This window comes from Anomalospiza imberbis, chromosome 1 (genome assembly GCF_031753505.1).
Source record: "Anomalospiza imberbis isolate Cuckoo-Finch-1a 21T00152 chromosome 1, ASM3175350v1, whole genome shotgun sequence".
Lineage (NCBI taxonomy): Eukaryota > Metazoa > Chordata > Aves > Passeriformes > Viduidae > Anomalospiza > Anomalospiza imberbis.
Window position 1 is genome coordinate 128335783 of NC_089681.1, and position 19956 is coordinate 128355738.

General features: G+C 41.1%; 1 protein-coding gene across 2 annotated transcripts in view; it reads left to right on the forward strand.

The window, feature by feature from the left end:
- Positions 1 to 18271: 18271 nt before the first annotated feature.
- CALCR (calcitonin receptor) overlaps positions 18272 to 19956 on the forward strand; it is a 158909-nt gene continuing 157224 nt past the window's right edge. The window contains exon 1 of one of the 2 annotated variants that reach the window (XM_068211045.1): positions 18272 to 18389. In XM_068211045.1, coding sequence (XP_068067146.1) covers positions 18346 to 18389 — 44 coding nt within the window. In that variant the 5' untranslated portion in view covers positions 18272 to 18345. Of the gene's footprint in view, positions 18390 to 19272; positions 19393 to 19956 lie in introns of those variants that run through there. The other variant, XM_068211053.1, reaches the window with a different exon arrangement.

Genomic DNA, 19956 nt, shown 5'->3' on the forward strand with positions numbered 1-19956 from the left:
GCTAGGCCAAGGACAGCGGCTGAGGGCCAGACAGCATCAGCCCTCATTATACAATGCTGATATTGCAAAGCACTGACTGAATATCTAAGTTTAGGACTGAAAATCCCAAAGTTGACTAGGAGCCAAACACTTTCTAAGTTCAAGGTTCAGATGTCTTACTGGCACAGCAAAGATCGGCCCTGGCCTCTCTGAGTACCCTGTGATGGAGATAATGAAGACAGAACATCAGCTGGAGGTAAAATTTCCAAAGAAAAAGAAAATATGGTGACATCTAGAGATTTGTATAGAGGATGTTTTTCTTAGTATTTTCTTGATTATGCTATTTTTTCTATTTACTTGAGATAGTAGCATGTCCTGAACATAAAAAAATAAGTGATAAAAGGGGTTTGATGACAGTCTTTTGAAGGACAGAATGGAAACTCTAATGGCAGAGGGCTCATTAGAGAACAGTAGCGTGAGGAAAGGCTCAGAAGTACTTGTGGGAAAAGGAAGGGTGACATGTGAAAGGAAATTATAATAAATAAACTGAAGGTGGCTGAAAGTACCTAGATAGGGCTAGGGCCGTGAAAAGGTCTCTGATCACAAAGGTATGTGCTCTGAATATCTCCTTTAGTATCACAAGCATCAATGGGTCAGACTATGTGCCTTGTGCTACTGGTGACAATAGCACATCACCACTAGATAAGTATTTAACTGCTTAACATCAGGTACAAATTCCAATAATGCACTAAAGAGAATTCTTTTTGATTGGAGAAGGGGACTTTTGCTGCCAGAGCAGTTACATCTCTATAGATACACCTAAGCATTTTAGTGAGAAGCCAGTGTCTGTAAAAGTGTGACTGGGCCATGTTGTGCAATTCTTCAGCTGCCTTCAGCACCTTGCTACACCTCAAGCACTTCTTCCGTATGGGATTACCACAAAACTGAAATTAAAATCTTTTAGTTAAGCCTTTCAGTCTGCTGTTCAAGCTGAAGATTCTAAGTGGTGAATCAGTGTACAAAGCTGAGAAGAGAGTAAATGTATGCATCAAAGTTAGAAACAGCTCAAGACCTTAAATCAGCACTGAAAAAAAGACAATAAACCTAAATTAGCCTGTTGTGAAAGGGGCTCCTCAGACTTGGAAACTCTATGCAACGAACACTGACTACATACACCCCACTCAATCCCAGGGAGCCATGTTTAACATTAATCAAGATCTTGTCAGGACCCTCTTGTGGGCAACTTAGTTCATTGGAAATTAAGTCTGAAATGGGTCAGGTCATGGCTTCAATGTTTATAACAATGGTGAAGAAGGAGAAGGAGGAGAAAGTATTCTGGGCACCAGGGAAAAGATTCCCCTGCAGTCATGGTGAAGCAGTGGTCCCTCCAGAGCCCAACCCATGGAGGACCACGGTAGAGCAGAGATTCACCTGCAGCCAGTGGAGGACCTCACCATGGAGCAAGGGAATGCCCAAAGGAGGTTGTGATCCCCTGGAAAGCCCATGCTGGGGCAGGCTCCTGGCTGGACCTCTGAAGCTGTGGAGATGGGACTCCATGCTGGAGGAAATTTGTTGGCAGGACTTGTGACCCTGTGGAAGGGACTGGAGGTGGAGCAGTCTGTTTCTGAAGAACTGGATCCCCTAGGAAGGACCCATGTTGGAGCAGGGGAAGATTGAGAAGAGGAAGCAGCATCAGAAACAATGTCATGCATTGACTCTAAACTCCATTCCTCAGTCCCCTGCACTGCTGAGAGGAGGAGGAGGCAGAGAATCAGGAATAAAGTAAAGCCTAGGGAGAGAAGAGGGGTGGGGAAAGGCATTTTTAATTTTTGGTTTTATTTCTTATTAAACTACTCTGATTTGATTGGTAATAAATTAAATTTATTTCCCCAAGTCAAATCTGTTTTGCCTGTGACATTAACAGCTGGGTGATCGCTCCCTGCCCTTATCTTTGTCCAGATGAAGAGATGAGTGATAGAGCAGCTTTGGTGTGCAGCTGGTGTCCAGACAGGGGCAATTCAGCACATTCCTTTCACAAGCTGTAAGAGAACACTAATCTTCTAGGATGCTTGTTAGAAGTAAGCACTTAAAATCCTGTGAAGAGGTGACGGGTCTGTGATGCTTTGACTTGGATAATCACTGTCAAATCAATATTTTTGAAAAATGCCTTATAAATTTAGATGTATAAATATACAGACCTGACAGGTCTGACTTGAGCAACTCTTATGAGAAATTAGATCCATGTTGAATTAACTTCAGTAACACACAAAAATTGTCAATGTAATTCCCAGTTTTATCTTCAGCTTGGTTGTGTTGAGAGCTGAAACACAAAACCTGCAGAAGCATTACCTTCACAGCACTCCTGTATACTGTTCTCTGCCTCTCCATGCAAATGCACACATTTCCTACAGCAGCTCTAGAGCACCATTCTGCCACAAAGGGAGATAGATCAGCCCTCAGCAAAGCCACATATGAGCCTCTGCAGCTTTTACAGACCTACACTCATAGAAATACCCTGAAGAGAATTTAGGAGACATGAGGGAAGTCGTGCACCACAGTCATGTTCTCATTAAACACCTTATCTACCTTTTGTGAAACATAATAAGTTACAGTCCAATGGTCAGAAAGTCTCTCAGGCCAACACAGACTAGTTTTCCTGTCACACCATGTCCTGGGTATAAACTAAGTGGAGAGGATTCTGTCTATAAACCAAAACTTGTTTTTTAGTTTTTCCTCTAAAGTTTGGAAATACTACCCCGGGAAGGAAATTTTTCACTGTTTGTAGAATACATCTGATTGTTGCCACTTCAAGGACTGTAATGTTTATTTGCATTTAGTCTTTGTACACTTTTGAAAGTTAGGCTGAATGTGTTCTTGTTCATGAAAACAGTTGCAAGAAATGTAAAATCTAGATAAGTAGCAGCCTTAGAAAAATATTTTAGCAACAGATAAAGGTAAGATTCACTTTTAGAGGTCTCAATTCCACATCTTCTAAGTGCTGTGCCAGCACTTCATGATTACCCTGTGTGAACAGAGAACTATACACCTGTGAAGGGTGAGCTTAACCTCAAACTTGCATGGCACACAGGATTCTTGAGTGGATCAAGCTGTAGACAAGGATAATACTCTAAATCCGGGGAGTGCCAGAGATGGATTTATTAGGAAAAAAACCCCAATCAGCTATCTAATTTCTCTTGGGAACTGACAACTTGATTCTGCCATTCTTAATATAAGCATTTTATTTGGTAGAATAATACTACTAAATTTAAGCACGCAACTGGGGAACTTGAAAAGATGAGTCTTGATCCTCTGTAGAAACAATGTCCTTTCAGTGACTACAGACAAAAATCTTTCAGCCACAGTCACTAACAGTGGAAATTAAATGAGACTTGGAAGTATAAAGAGATGACATACACACATCTGATGAACATAGACTTCAGTGATTACTGAAGATACACACTTCATATACTCACTTTCTGTACAACATTATTTTCTCTTCAACAACATTTCTGTTTTGTTTACAATGGCATTTCAACTTACATGCTGAATATGAGACTCTGGAGACCACTGAGCTGATGGTATCTGCCTGTTATTGAGGGCAAGAGAACAAACTACATGTTCCAGATATAATGATATAAATAAAAGTCATTCTTATACAGAAAGAGGTTGATCTGCATTACTTTTAAAACAAACATGAAAAAAAAGTGAGCAAGAGGATGGGCAATGAAGTCGAAATTAGCTGGAAGTTTATGAAAGGTTTGTTAGTACTCCTGTGAGAACTAGGAGAATTAGGTGCTGGAATACCATCTAATGCAGTGAAAAATCAAAAAAATGAGGAAAAAACCTGTACTTCTTAAGATTAAGATTCTACAGCTTTTTTTTTTTTCAGAAACATGTGCTTTTGGGGTTCATCTTAAATATCCAAATAAACAATCTTTGGGCAATACAACATTGGATTTTTGGCAATTAACTTCCTAGAATATCATAAATCAGGAATAATGTATTTCAAGTATATTTTTACCTGTCTTATGAACATAGAAATGGAGAACTACTTGAAGGAATGAAATAATTTCATATGTTCTTCAGCCATATCTATTTTAATCATTAATTTTTTAAAGCTTTAACACTGTGACTGACAAAGGGGTTTGAAATACATATCCCATTTCTCGCAAGGAATAGGCTGCTAACTCCTGCATTAGATAATGTAATTCCATTATTTAAATTACTATTTCCATTTCCTTCAAGCCAGTTAGAAAAAATACAGTGTATTTAGTTTCACCCTCTGGCTGATAGGCATTGTCACAGCACTGCAATTTAAAGGTTGCAAATATTTCAAGAAGCTGATTTAGTGCACTCACAATATACAGTTGCTTTGAGCACTTTTTTCACTCCTGTAGAAAGCACTGCAATAGATTTTCTGGGCAGATAGTAGATTTTACATCATTAAAAAAACTTTGAAAGCAGACCAGATGAATACAAAAGAATCATAGAATTGTCCACAGGAAGTGTAATTTCCACTTTAGATCATGTTTTGCAGGATCCTGACTAATAGATATGCCAATTGGAGGAAAGTTGAGTTTCATCTTCTCTGTAATACACTTTTAGGAAGTTGGAGAAAAACATCAGGTCCCTCTGTAGTCTTCTCTTCTCCAGGCTGAGCAAAACCAGCTCCTTCAGTCCTCCATCTCCAGCCCACTGTAGAGGTTTTCTGCTGGAGTCTCAAAATTGTCATTCCTTCTCTTGTAAGTCCGACCTTGTAAGAGAGAGATCTGGACACAGCGCTCCCAGTGTGGCCTTGGAAGTGCCTTCCAGGAATGTGCCTATTCCTTGACCTGCTGGTTATGTTCATTGCTTGCAAGGACACACTGCTGACTGGTACTCAACTTGCTGTCCATGGACGCACCCAGACCTGGTCCCCATCGGCCCAGTTTGCACCCAGCTGCATTATTCTGTCTAGTATGGAATTATTCACATACACTCATTTATTAAATATATATAGTATAGAATAGTCTTTATATAATATTTATATTTAGATATATGTGCATGAGCTGATTTGGAACAAATAGTTTTTTTCTGGAGCCTTTTAATGACTTTAATCTCTTAACATGCTTGTTTTACTCTTTGGTGTAATACTGAACACAAAAGCAGATAATCTCTCCTGCTTTGTATACAGAAGTAGGTGAACCTTTTATAGCCTTAACTAAAGAAAATATTTTCACCTGGTTTTACCCTGGACTTGAATGCTGTTTTGCTTTACAGTAGAATAAGAAAAAATATTTATTATATCCATTTATTATGGGTCATTTATTATATCCATGGACCTGAGCATCTTTAATTATATTTTAAATTTTATCAACCAGTCCTTGAAAATCACTTTTCCTGTTAATAGATCTGCAATTTAACATGCACTTCCTAACAGTAACAGTTCACAGACATTTGGAAGATCTCAGAGGGGTTTAAATCCAGTAATCAACAGTAAGTAGCAAAATGACCTGCTCTTACGCAAAGCAAAGCTGAGTCACAGTAAGTTTTTATCAGTGGCAGCCTTGTGTAGAAAGTCTTTAAAGTCATCAGCTTTTCTAAATTGTGCTGGCAGATGATTTTTTTTCTTATGTCTAACATGCAATGCATAATACTCAGAGCTGTTTTTAAAATGATAGCTAGGAAATGAGAATATTATTCTGAGTGTTTCTTCAGTGCCTTATTTTTTACCTATGGCATAGTTATGGAAAAGTCTCCAAGAGCAGATACTCACACCAGCTCTGAAGATGGAATTTTACAGCTTCAGCACATTTTTTTCAATTTAGAAGAACTGAAAATTCAGTTTACAAGAATTTTCTGTTCGGAGTCAACTCCTGAAGTATAGAGGACAGTGAAGGAGAAGCCCATAGAGACATTTCCAAGGGCACTAGGGGACTCATGCCATTGCTGAAGTATCTAAATACTTCATATATTCATCCCTCTAGAGCTGGTGGGCAGGCACAAGTTTATCAAGGGAAAGAAAGGGAGCAAGAGAAAAAGGGTTAAGCAGCTCAAGGCCTATCTTCCCATCTCCATTGGAACTATCAAAATGAATTCATTTCTCACTCAAAGGCAAAGTTTTAACAGGAGAATCTGAAATGTTGTTTTATCAAGTGTCTCCATACTCAAGCAAGCACTTGAGAAAGTTGTTAGTTACCTTCTTTCTGTTCCTATCCCATCATCCCCAGGGCTGTGAAAGCTTCACATAACATTTGGCATTCTGGACTGGTGGGTCAGAATATTACCTGTGCTACTAGGTGCCTAATTCTACAACTGACAATACCTTTTCACCTCCACACAGCTCCATTATGGGGCACCAATATTGTGCTAGGATGTGTTTTCCACTTTTCTGTATGAAGGAGCATGATGATGATCAACCAGTTTGGCTGTCAGTTCAAACCTGTCTCTGATTATTTTCTGCAGCAGATCACCAAAAAATAGGACTGAAAAGAATCTGTAGAGAAGCCAGGCAGTTTATCTCTCTACCTAATCCATGACGGCTGCTGGCAAATAGTTGCAACCTCTGATGGAAGTTCACCATTGCACCCTTCCATATCAGCTGAACCAGAGATCTGCTGCAAGAAATTTTTATTTCTAGGCTTTGTGGCTTACACCTTGTTTTACTTTTCCTGGAAAACAGGGTAGGGAATGGGAAGGAGATGATTAAGAATGGGAAGGAGGTGTTTATTTGGTCTGAGATGATTGGGCACAGCGAGGACTTACCTAGTCATAGGAGACTAGACTATACAGGCTATTTTGGACTCCATGGGGTCCTCTTCAGATCTTCCAGTGAGAAAGATTTGACACATTACAGACAATCTCTTCCTCTCCTTTACCCTCCTAACCACCAGAAAAACCTTCCTGATATGAATCCCTAAATCTTGGTTACTCATAGTTAATACTGTGACATCTGACTTCTTACCTGGAGCAACTAAGTGATCAGCATCTGCTTTCCTTTTTAATGATCCCTGGTATTTTTCAGACTGAGCAGATTACCTTACATCTTCTTAGACCACACTTGTTTGGCAGCTGATCCCTCTCACAGCTTATTGTTGGTCTCTTTTTTATCTAGCTGCTGCTTAATGGTTGAATACAGTTGTTCAGAAAGAAGCATCTGTCTTATTTAAAGCCAGAGCAACAGTCTTCATTGCTCCCCATCCAGGTCTGAAATTTGAAAGCTAAATGAACATGGAAGAGTGAGAATTCCTTACTACACTAACCTTATAGTTATAGTTACTTAGCAGCCTCTTTTCATTGTTGCAGAAAGGCTTGAATCCACTTCTTTCTTAAATAAATTTTCCCTAAGTTAAATCAAGTATTATTAATTTTAGGGATCATTCAAAAGTTTAAAGTGCCCACCCAAATTCATTTACCAAGAAAAAACTCTACTTTAAAACATTGTTAAATAACAACCAAAATTTGATTTATTTGCATTAGACTAAAAATGGCCATGGCCACATGCTTCTTAATATTTTAATGAAAAATTTTTAAAATCTAGGAAATTCCTAGCCCCAAAATTACTTCTGAAATGAATTTCAAATGTCATTCTTTAAGACATCCAATATATATATTTAAAATAATATTACATTATTTTAAAGATTTATTATGCAGATTATTGAGATAATCTGCAGAATTATGCAGATTTTCTAGTGATTTGGGAACAAATTTTCTTCATAGCACGTTGTACCCTATGAAAAACCCTAACGTCTCCAAATTTCTAATTATTTTCTACTGAAACAGGATAGATATTTATAAATAGCATTTTCCCAGTCCCCACACAATAATTAGTTAACTAAATCTGTCTCCATCCCAGGGCTCTAGATATGAAACATCAGTTGGGGTACAACAGCATTACTATGTGTTTGAGATGCTGCATGTTCTATGTTCCTGTTTTCCTCCAATTTTTCACAAAAACCTGCAAAACTTGCTCTCCTAGCTGACTGCCCTTTAAATGTAGTTTTTTTTTTGTTTTGTTTTTTTGTTTTTTTTTTTTTTTTTTTTGATTGCCTGGATGCCTCAGAGTCTCCTTTGTTTAAATTAGGCTGGCCATTTTAATCTTTTACATTTGGTGTTTAAAATGTGAGAGTGAGCAGAAATCCTTCATTCCCAGGGACACGGGGCATGAGAGATATTTGCTGCTGCCAGGCTGCTGGCTGTGAGCCAGCACCCACTTTTCTCAGGACAGGAGCAAAAGCATCCTGCTGGTGTGAGAGGAAGCAATCCAAAGCAAGCAGCTCCACAGCACCTGCAGGAAGCACCTGATTGCCTCTGTCTTTTGTGTGAGAGCAGCAGCTCCTGCTGAGTTGCTGCTGGCATTCTGAATGCAGCCATGTTCTTCTCCCACAGAGGGTGAAAATACGTCTAAATTCACATTGAAATGGGTGGTATGATATGCCACCCTGTTCTGCTTCAGTCTGCTCCTGGATCATGTTAACAGGAAAGTGTTATACTGGACTGATTCAGTGAGTGAATCTGTCTTCTCACTGATGCAAATTCGACAAAAACACTTGGAAGTCACACCTAAGTGAAACAACAGTATGAAGAAGGATGAGTAACCCCTACCAAATAACTCCTGAATCCCATTTGAAAAAGCTGGGGCAGTCAGCCAGCCATCAGCCCCAAGAAAGAAGTATGGAAGAGATGCTTTTCCAGCTGACACATTCTGAGATGCTATAAGCAGTGGAGCAAGAGCATTATCAAATCTTTGTGGGGATTCCATTTTTCTGCTGACAAGTACCGCAAAGGCATTTTAATGCCACTCAGTTTTGCATACACTTTGCTTGGAAATGTTTTCATGGAGTACACCAATTAAATGCTCATTTATAGTCACCAGATTTTATTATGACACAAACTGTCTGCACTACCCAGTATTTTTCCTCAAAATAGCAACAAATCTTTCTGCCTGAGCTGCGCTGCGGTCAGTTGACAGGGTATAGTAATGCTAAGTAGCAACAAGATAAAATTGTATTTGTGAACTACGAAACACAAATGTTACAAAGCTGATTTTGAGGGGAAGGGCATGATGGAATGGCCAGAAAGAGAGAGACCACAGGCTGAAGGCAGTTGACAGAGGTGACAAATGCATTCCTTTGGGCTTTCAAAAGTAAGAAGAGTTGGGAGACCTCTAGAGGCAAATACAAGCTGAAGCATTTCCTGGGCTCTCCTTGATTTGGCTGTGCTCTTCCTAGTGGTTTCCATACTAACTGCCCAAAGCAGGACACTGAGTAGTTGTGGGTCAGGAATCACAAATCATCTTCAGGTAGGGGAAAAAAAATACTTAAGCTGTGAAAAAAATAATCTTCTCTTACTTAATTCTTAACTTTCCCAAGAGCTCCTCTTGCTCATTGCTAGCACACTATCTATCTATCTATCTATCTATCTATCTATCTATCTATCTCAAATAGCTCCAAAAGACAGCAGGGGAGAAAAAAGTGCATGAAGACGATTAAATAAAAAAATAATTCAAATACAATGACAAAGAGATTCTAGAGACATGTTTGGCGAAAAGAAAAAAAAAAGAAAGGTGATGGGTTTTCAATCTATGAGTGCCAAATTGGAAGAAAATAAACTTTTATTTTAAAAGCACACCAAAATCTACCACAGAAATACCAGAAGTAGAATCAGAAAAGGACTTTTAGGCTCCTGGAGCGCAACTCATGCAAGTTCCCTTCTATCACATCCAGATCAGGACATCAAAGCAGATGCAAAGATAAACAGGGAGCCATCATATTCACTCTCCTCAGTGTGAAACAGCCTTTAACTATCTTTCAGGAAAATACAGATGTCTGGGACAATTTCTAAACCTTTTTTGCCACATAGCTTACTGTGCTTTTGCAATGGAGAGAATTGTCTTGCCTTTTGCATGGCCTAAATGACTTTTGAGGAAATCAGTGTATCTAAACCTAGAAGTGAGTATTTAGCACAATAAGTACATCAGATGAACTTTCCTGCATGTTGGGGCCAAGGCAGCATCCCACATCATCCTGTCTCTTAGAAATTACCAGAAAAATAGTTTTGATTTCATCTCAAAGTTATGAAGCAGAAAAATGGTGACAAGTAGGAGGAGATTTCTCTCCTCCCCAGTCTTCCTTCTCAAAGTAGTATTTTGCCTGGTTCCTCATCTAGTACTTATATTCCTCACAAATTATGAAATTTGCAACTTCAATATAATTCTTTGTTACAACTATTCTTTCAGTCACCTAGATAACTAGATAGTACAGCATGTGTGCAGTTAGAACACTCAGAAATTAGCTGGTACAATATATTCAGTCTCAAAAAAAAAAATCCAACCAATTTTGTCATCGGTTTCCTACAAACAGCATAATATACACAAAAGCATTGCAAAACTCTGCTCAGCACTTCTGCTTGTCTCTCGTCACTCTTCTCTACAGATATAAAAGAGCACTAGGAACTGAGTTCTTGAGCAAATATTCAGTAGGGTACTCGGACCCAGTTTTAGACAACTAGGTAAGTGCCATTTGTTTTCAGAAGTTACCTAGCAGTGATGCCAATGAAAGAATCACTGTCAACTTTCACTGAGCTATTCCAGTTAGACATTTTTCATTTGCCTCATGAGGCTGATGCTATACATCCTTCTTGTAATAGCTGCTGAAACAAAAGATAGACTCCCAACTTGAATGCTGTAAACTCAGAGGAAAGAATCCTTTCCAAGAGACTGCAGACATGGTTCCACTAACAAATCTTCACTATTTGGATTGCTTTATTTTCTGAACTAAATACATTCTATAGTAAGAAAATTCATCTTGATATAATGGTTTTTCTCTGGGCACAAAAATCTCTAGCAGCTTAATAATAGCTGCAAAAAAGAAACAGACAAATAATCAAAATCTGTAGCCCTGTCTTTCAATTATTTTTTGCATTCTCAACCTCATCCTGAAAAAAAATCAAACCATATAGCAAAGAAAACATCAATGAAAACACATATCAAAAAGAGCAGATTCCTTCACCATTTCACAGGAATATGATTTATTAAATCTTAAACAGCTGAAAGAATATCTCATTAACATTTTATACTGGAAAGTAAAATGAGCTTGCAGAAACAAGTTCAGCCATCAGGACATGATGCGCTTCTTGTTATTAAATGACATATATGACACTGTGATGTGTGACTGAAGTTACTCTGGGAAGAAGGGAATTATGTCCTGTCTGACTTTCTTTGGAAGGGATTGGAAACACCTTTAAATGAATGTCCTAAATCCTTAACAAGAATTGTGTCATCTGAAATATACAACTCATACCACACATCATCTCATGCATTTGCAGTAAATAGAATCACTGTTAGAAGAATGAAACCCACAAAGGTTTTAGTTTTGACTATGGTTTAATAAATATGGAAATAATATAAGTGTTAAACTCTTTATGTTTTAAAAGTTACTGACCCTCAGTTTCCAACTCATCTTCATGCTCATAGAGACATGTGGTGAGCCAGGTTCCATGCCCCAACAAAATTCATCAATCACTAGGAAAAATCTCCTTGCAAACTGAGTTCAGTGATGTTACCTTTAGAAAAATTATGCCAGCCTCAAAAAAGACCAGGATTTGCATAAGATTAACTTGCAGTCAAACTGGTCCCACCACACCTCTAATGATAGCCTTAGAATTCACCCTCTTTAGAAAGGATGTATGGAAATTATAATTAATGAATTCACACCATGTGCTCAAACTGGGACCAGAAATTTTAAGCACATCTGTCTCAAATTATTTTCTGTGATTTGCAGACTTCTTTGAGTACTCAGCTAACATTTAACTTGTGCTTACAGTTCAGAGGGGAACATTACACTGGACAACAATTGGATCAATATCACTAAAGAATAAAGATGCAATTGTATACATGTGTATGCCTGAGTAGTATGGAAAGAAGTGACAGTTCTGGATATATTGACTGCCTGAATTTGAATTATTTTCACATTCTGTAAGCGACAAAAATCAGGCTATGAAGAATTAGAAAAGAAGGACCTTGTTAAGCCCCTGTGGGGAGAAGCACAACTCAGAACATAACAGTATGGAAAACTCAGACATAACAGTATGGAAAACTATGCCATATTTTTATTTTTAGGTCCTGGCAGCAAAAAGTAACAGTATAAGAAAGGTTTCAGCATTAAAAAAATTGCTAAAACCACAACATACAGGAAGTTACAGGATTGCAATTTATTGTCTGAGACATTTGTTATTTCTGTGCAAAATTCAGATTTTTCACTGTCATCTGAAAGAAACCTCTAAATCATCTTCCAAATCTGTTCTAGAGATAAGGTCCAAAACAATGAAGTGCATTGACAGTCCTCTGATTGAAAACTTCTAATATTCTTGCTTTTTGATATTCAGCAATAACTAAAATAACCGGTTTGGACTTACGAAGGTGATAACTACTGCATCTCCTCTCTTCCTAGGATTTATTTTTCTCTTTGAAATAGCAGAGTGTTTAAAAACAAAACATAGAGGAGTATTTTAGACATGACTGCATCCAAAAGCTTCCTGATGATAAAGAGGTAAGGAAAGGGTTGTACTATGCCTCTGCTGTACAAAGTGAATCATTAGGTTCAGACGAAGGTAGGCAACGTTTTTACGCTCAGACATTTCCCTCAAGACTTGTGTTCTGTGATTTGCAGCTCTCTCTGAGCATCTGATCCTCAATAACTACACTTAATTTCTATTGGAAATTTGGTTGGTGAGATTTAAACGGGCAGCTGTTACGGGAAAAACAGTGTCAAATATATTCAATTACTAACCATACTGGAATAAATATGTCAGTTGTGTGCATGTGTGAAGGGCAGTGAGAGCAGAATAACAGTGGAAGTGAGAAGGTGAATTTGTCTTGTGAATCAACATGATAAGTATGAATTTTGTCTCTGTAGTGCTTTCCTGCTAGATCTCTATTCCAGGCTAGTGTTTGGCCCCAACTGCATGCAATCACTTACTTGTTTTGTCATCAGAACCTATATTTAAGTTCTTTGAGATGCAAACATTCTCATCGTACTTTCTTTAATATGTCCTGTATATTTAGAAATCTACTCATAATTCTGCTCCCCATTCCTTACAGTAAGTTTAACTATAAAAGTAGTAGCTGATGTTCTCATGCTAATCAAACCCTCTAGACTCACATGGATTATAATTATGGTGCTGGATGAAAATTAATCCCTACTCTGCAGATTCCTTACAGGCTGCAGAATAAAGGAGAAGACTATAGGGGAAATAAGATGTATCTGGACAAAACTATCTGAAGTTTTTCCTCTTCAGCTGCTGTCTCTAAATATCACATAAAGGTGGTTACCCATTTCCAATGAATTCTGCCAATATCATCTTTGCTTAAAAAGCTCAGAAAAATCAATTAGATTTCTTCTCTAATGGATCTTTGTGATAACCAGCCATAAAGGCAGTTGAAACATTTCCCAGCTTCCCTGTACTACATGCCATTATGGCCAAGCATGTGTAAGGCCCCTCAGTGCTCAAGTACATGCATGGATGTGTGATCCCAAGGCTCTGGCAGGCATTCTGTGGGTGGGAGACAGCAGCGCCTCCCTCTAAAGACTACAGTTAACACCTCCACGCTGAAAACATCTCTGCACTCAAGGAACTCTATGTCAGTCACTTGTCATGATGCTGTGGGAGAACTTCCACACCCAACACAAGGAGATTTCTACACACCAACTTGTTTGGAGGGCCACAACCTAATTTTACACATGTCAAACTGAGTGACAAACAAATGATGATAATGAGAATGATTAAGCCTACATTTACTGTCAAAAGCCGGGCTTTAATCAATTATGTGTCTATTACAGTTATATTTTTCAGGCAAGAAGAGTTTTTAAAATGCCATGCTAATCAGAAATATGAATTTCTGTCTAGCAGAGTCAGGATTTGAACCAAAATTCACCTTTTTTTACAAAACCAGTATTAACTTTTAGCACTGCTTTAGTTTAGTTTAAAAAGTAGACTGAGGGGGTAAGCAAAGCCTTAATGACACATAGACCCCAGGCCACTCTTGCAAAGATAGAAAATTTAATCTGTATGAAAATACATCATTGTGTCTTGAGTTTTAATAGATTCTTACAGTACCTGGAACTTCAAATAATGTGAAATTTCTTGTTTTAAACTACGTTTTTGAATTAAGTTAAAATTTACATTGATGGGACTTTGTAAGTATGTACGATTTATTAAATATGCCTGCTGGTGCTTTGTAGACATCTCATAAGGCTCTTAAATAGTTTCCAGGGAAATTTTGTGTAATCTAGAATATTTTATGATTTATGTACTGTGCAAGCACCAGAGAGGACATGTCTTGTAACTGCCAGTGCATTTAATTCTTCTGAAGAGTTTTTCTTTGTGATGCTTGGCTGAGGTTCTCTCTAGACTCATGTACAGCTACACACTGGCTTAATGAAGCCTAGGGTGCTGGATTCCAAGTGAAGATAGAAAATACTTGTTCATTCTGAGGGAATCAGATGCCCACTCTTTGGAAACAATCCCTAGATTTTCATTATCTTATTTGCTTTCCCTTTCCCTCCTCTACACAGTGCGAGCAAAGCCCACTGCGTTTCTGCTACCAATATGGATAATTACTGAGCGTTGTACTAATAAAAACAAGTATTGCTAAATTAAAATAGCCTCTTCTAGAGAAAATTGAATGTGGCATAAACACTAACAACTGGAATGTCTCTATTTGTTTTTGTTTATTCTTTGAAAACTTGCATACAAGTAATTTTTTTGTATTTTTCATTTTCTGTTTCTTTGCTTTTGTGTCTCTGAATTACTGACTGAATGCATTGTTCTTTAAAAAATCCAAAAAGCCTACTAAAACCCAACAAATTTTCTTCTAGAGGCATATGTCAGGAGTTTTTTTTCCTTCACTTCAAAATGTTTTGGAGATCCTCTTAGAATGTCCTGAGTTGTGAACTGAAGAATCAACTCGGGGAGATTATATGACATAATATAAAAAAAAAATATAAATTTAAGCAAAGAGGCAAATGTAATTACCCATGCCTTTTTTGTACATTAAGAAAGATACTGAGATTATTGTGCATTAAGCAACTGATTTAAATAAATCTATTGTGACATTAAAACAATTTTACATCATTCTAATGAGATGCCTGATGTTGGATAAACACACAAGTCCTAATTTTTCAGGTTTCTACAAAACAAAGCTGACAAAAAAATTAAGCAATCATTAATTTTGGATAGAGCTGTCTTAAAAAGACAGTTCTTTAATAATTTGATAGCTTCTGGGATTAGAAATAAAACACTTTTCTTTATTATTATTTATTGTTTAAATAATCCTAGTCTAAACTGTTCATATGTTTTCCAGCCACTCGAGCATTTCTGTAGTTCTCCTGATGTTGCCTTTCATGTTGGGAATGGACATCTGCAACCAGCAGTAGCTTCTTAAATATGTTTACCTGTCACTCTGCAAACCCCTAATTCCAGAGTGATCTCTTTTCCTGAAAATTAAAAGAAAAATTATCTCATTAGGAATGCTTGGTCTGAACAACAGCTATAATCACTCCATGAATTTCCCCCTCACAGAGCTGATGTGTTTTCCAGCAGGCAGTCTTTGGAAGCCTGCATTGCTGCTGATAGTGCTGTAACTGTTCTCAGAGTTTTCAGTCAAGTCACTTCCAGGAGTGAAGATTACCAAGTTGTATGTAAATAATTAAATATTCCTATGGAAGCCTTATAGGTACTGATGTAACTTATGCTAAAGCTAATGGCAATTCCCATTCTTTTGACCCTGAACTGGATTAGGGTGGATGTATTACCCTTTATATTTAAATGCTGTGTTTTACAAATTCCAGTATTTTATCCAAGTGGTGAATGTAGACCTCACTCAAATGCATTATTTACAATCCTTTTATCAAAAGATACAGCATGCCTTTACAGTCTCCTGTAGACAGCTCAATGCTCACATTTCCCATGCTTCAAACAAACTAAATCTGAACAACCTCTTCTTTGATAATACTGTGCTCAGAGTAATTCCTATGGGGTACACCATGCCAAGCAAAAACGAGATATAAAGTATGACAGGAAATAACTTGTCTCCAAACAGCTTGCAATGCAGGCATCTGCAAAAGATTTCGGAAATATCTCTACACAATTCATAGGTCCAGCTGGGAAGTTTTCTTTCAAATTCTTCACCTGACCAAGAAAATAAGGACAGTGCCTGTCACAAGTGGCATCCTTACTTCTAGAACCATTAAAGGCAAACAAAATATATTTAAAGAATAAAAGATGGTGGAAATGGTCCAGCTGGGAAGTTTTCTTTCAAATTCTTCACCTGACCAAGAAAATAAGGACAGTGCCTGTCACAAGTGGCATCCTTACTTCTAGAACCATTAAAGGCAAACAAAATATATTTAAAGAATAAAAGATGGTGGAAATGAAACAAACTACACAACTGCAAAACTTTACATACTGTGTGGAAAAATATTTTCCCTCATGACAGAAAAAAATCACTGAAATTTTGGAAGGTTTGGACTTTCTTCACTTTTCAAATACAAAGCAAAATTATAATATCCCAATATAAAACACTAGCTCAACCTCTTCTCTGCAGAATTCAATGTTCTAATGATTCCTGAGCACAAGCAGAAAAAAAAACCATTGAGGTACAGTTAATAATTTCCAGTAGTTATTTATGGGTGGGATCAGTATTTCACACACATTCTAAGAAGTAAGTACTCGTGCTTGCAGTCCCATGGGGCACAGGGGAAATTGCTGCTTCTGTGTCAAGGTGATGGTTAAAAAAATGGGAGTTTATTAAAAAAACTCCCAAACCTTAGGAAAGCTATTTCCAGATTACAGGATGACAGATTTATACTTAAGCAGATGAACACTATTCACTAAGAAAACAGAGCAACATGCAATCTGTTTTGAAATAAATATAAAACCCATCAGTGAAAATGTGATGCATTCCAATCATAGAATGAGCAACATTAGCTGGATAACATACAAAACAATCCTAAATAGGTGGACCTTGGGAGAAACTGGCTCTCTATTTTACCTCTTTCAATTTACTGCTGCAGTGGCAGGAAGGGGGAGCCTCCTGCTTTCCCTAGGCTCTCAGCATAAGGTTTTGCTTCTGAGCAGCTCCTCTTCCACAAACATCTGAAGCATTTAGAACTGTGACTCACCCAAGCCCACCTCGGGGCAGCTGTAGCATGAGAGGGACACGACTGCAGTGAGTCCATAGGGGTGCTGCTCCGTGGTGCCAGACCTAGTGCAGCTAATGAGAGCATCCCCTGATGTAACTTCTCCTACCAGAGAATGCTGTGAAGAGTGAAGCAATTGTGGCACTATGAGACCTCATAAAAGCAGCTTCCACTGTTTCTCTTTGCTGTCTCCACAAGAGATAAAAGGATAAAAGGATAAAACCAACAGTGAAAGTTTAAATCCTAAAGGGATAACAATTTACATCAGTATTCTTTGAGTGCCGCAACTCTTATTATGGTTGCCCCCCCCACCCCAATGTCATGTAGGACAAATTTTCTTCAATGGTATTATCTGGAGAAACTCTTTTATCATCTGCTGTGAAAAGTGGCAAGAAGTTCCTTTTTCTTGGACCTTGGTGCATGCTAAGCCCAGCACCTCCTTCTGAGCACTAAGCTCCCTTGTTCCTGTCCCTCTCACCCATCTCAGAATGGCTTGAGCTGCAAAAAGGTAGCCAGCTGCTTTTGAACACAGCTTTCTGTAAGAAAGGCAAGCTGCAAAATTTGGCTGCAGTCTGTAAGAGAAAGTGGCAGATCGAATACAAACACCTGAGAACCGCTTCAGTAGGTGCCAACTTTCCGTTCTGAAGTAAGCCAGGCGACTTCAAAGCCAGAGTTCACTTTATTTGATGGCAGCAACATCCTTCACACAAAAAAAAAACCCGAAAGAAAAAAGCTGTCCTCAGCCGGGTGGCGGTACCTTTTGAGCAAGTTTGTTTGCCTCCTGACTCCACCTGCTGGGAAGACACCCCGCTACCTGCTCTCCGCGCTGACATGTTCGTCGGGAGTGCTGAGGTGAATCACCGCGCGTTCGCTCCGGCTCCCACCCTCACTGAGGCTCTCTGGATATTTAAATATTGGGCAGCCTGCAACAGTCATAGCAGAAAAGTCCTCCCCTGCACTACTTCATGCACCACCACTCGACGCTCTCCGCGGGGTGGGGGCGGGGTGTTGATTCAATTGCCCCTGGATGCCCGTGTAGCTGGGGTCTGCTTTTCTGAGGAGACCAGAGGTGCCCAGAGGTGCTTGGAACCAGGTCTTTCTCGGCCTCTTCTTAGAGTTAGTTAGTTTAAAACATTTACATGACTTCTGGAGCAGAAACGGGAATTTAGGTGACTCTGCCGTCGGATGAATGCTGCGGCCACCTCTTGCTCATCCTCCCCAGCTTGGTGGACGGTAGGTAGATGGTTCATGCAAGCTGGAAGAGCATCAGAGGAGACGGGGCAGACGGGAGGACGCGGGACAACCTCCCCGGGGCGGCCAGGGGCCCCAGCTACGCTCGATCCGCTGCGGGGGCAGCGCCCCGCCCGCCCAGGTGCGGATCGCAGGGGTCCCACACTCCACGCCCCATGTTCCCCAGGCTTTCCTTTCCAAAAGATGCCCGCGATAGAAGCTCAACGCTGGCTGGGATCTGAAGACCTTCTCCTCCAAGAGGAGGAGGAGGCGAGGTCGCCGGCCGGGCCTCTGACATCGCAGGGTCCGAGCTCCTGCGGGGCGACGCACCCTCGCTGCGGAGAGAGCCCGGCCCATGGCGGAGCGGGACCTCCCGGCCGCGCACGGAAGGGACCCCCGGTACAGAGGGCAGTCGGCCGGGCTGCCGACCCCGCCTCCCCCGCGGGGACGAGGGGCAGGGGGGACGCGTCCCTGCCCCTGGGCCGGGAGTCTCTCGGCCCCGCGCAGCAGGACCCCCGTTCCTCGGGCGCTGTGCCGGGAGCGCCGCACGGCCCCGCTCCCCGCCGCCCCCGCAGCGGCGGCTCCGGCACGGTCGCCCCGCCGGCAGCAGCGCCGGGAGCCGCGGGGAGGCGGGGGCGGGGGAGGCGCTGCCGCCTCCGCCGCCGCCGCCGGGCGGGCTCCGGCCGCCCCGCACCGACGTCGGCGCGAAGCCCCGCCGCGCCCGGGGTGGAGCGGGGAGTGGGCGCGTCGCGGGAGAGAGGAGGCAGATGCTTCCCGAGGCGCAGCCCCGCCGGAGGGGCTCGACCCTGGCTAGTGCCTGTCCGCCTCCTCCGGGACGCGGAGACCCACCGGGCGGGTGTCGGGGAGCGGGCAGCGCCATGCGCCCCTCCGAGGAGTGAAGGGGCGGCCGGGCTGCTCCGGTGTGGGCACGGAGCCGCCGCGGAGGTGGCCCGAGGTGACGGGAGGCCGGGAGAGGTGCCGCACCAGCGTCGGTAGCGCTGCCACCGTAAGTCCCGGCAACTTCGCCGCCTGCCCTTCCCACCCGCCGCCCCCGGGAGAGCGGCCCCGGGGCAGGCGGGGCGGGAGAGGCGCCGGGGTCCAGCGAACCCGCGGGGCAGGCGGGAGCGGGGTACAGGGGGGAACACAGTCTCTGGCTGGCACTGCACCCAAAAATTTAGGTGGGAGAGGGAGTGGGTTGTAGGAGATCCGACCCGCTGCGGCGGCGTGTGCGGTGCACCCCGTGGGAAGGGGCGAGGGACGGCCGCTGCTGCCCGGAGCTGGCGGTCGGGGCGCAGCGCGGGGACGGGGCACGGTGGATCCCGGAGTTTCCGCTGCGGCTTCTGCACTGGCGAGCAAGTCACTGCCGGTAGCGTATCGGTTATAGAGCAGCCGCTCTCCGTGCTGGAAGTACAGCGCGTTTAAATGACACCTGAGTCACTAGTTCGTGCTTCTCAGGCACGTCAGATATTATCTCCGTGTTATTTTTCATCTGCTGGACCGATATCTGTACTTACTTTGGCGTTTCACACCGCAAATGTAATAAACAACATTAGTAGGTTTCAGAATATTG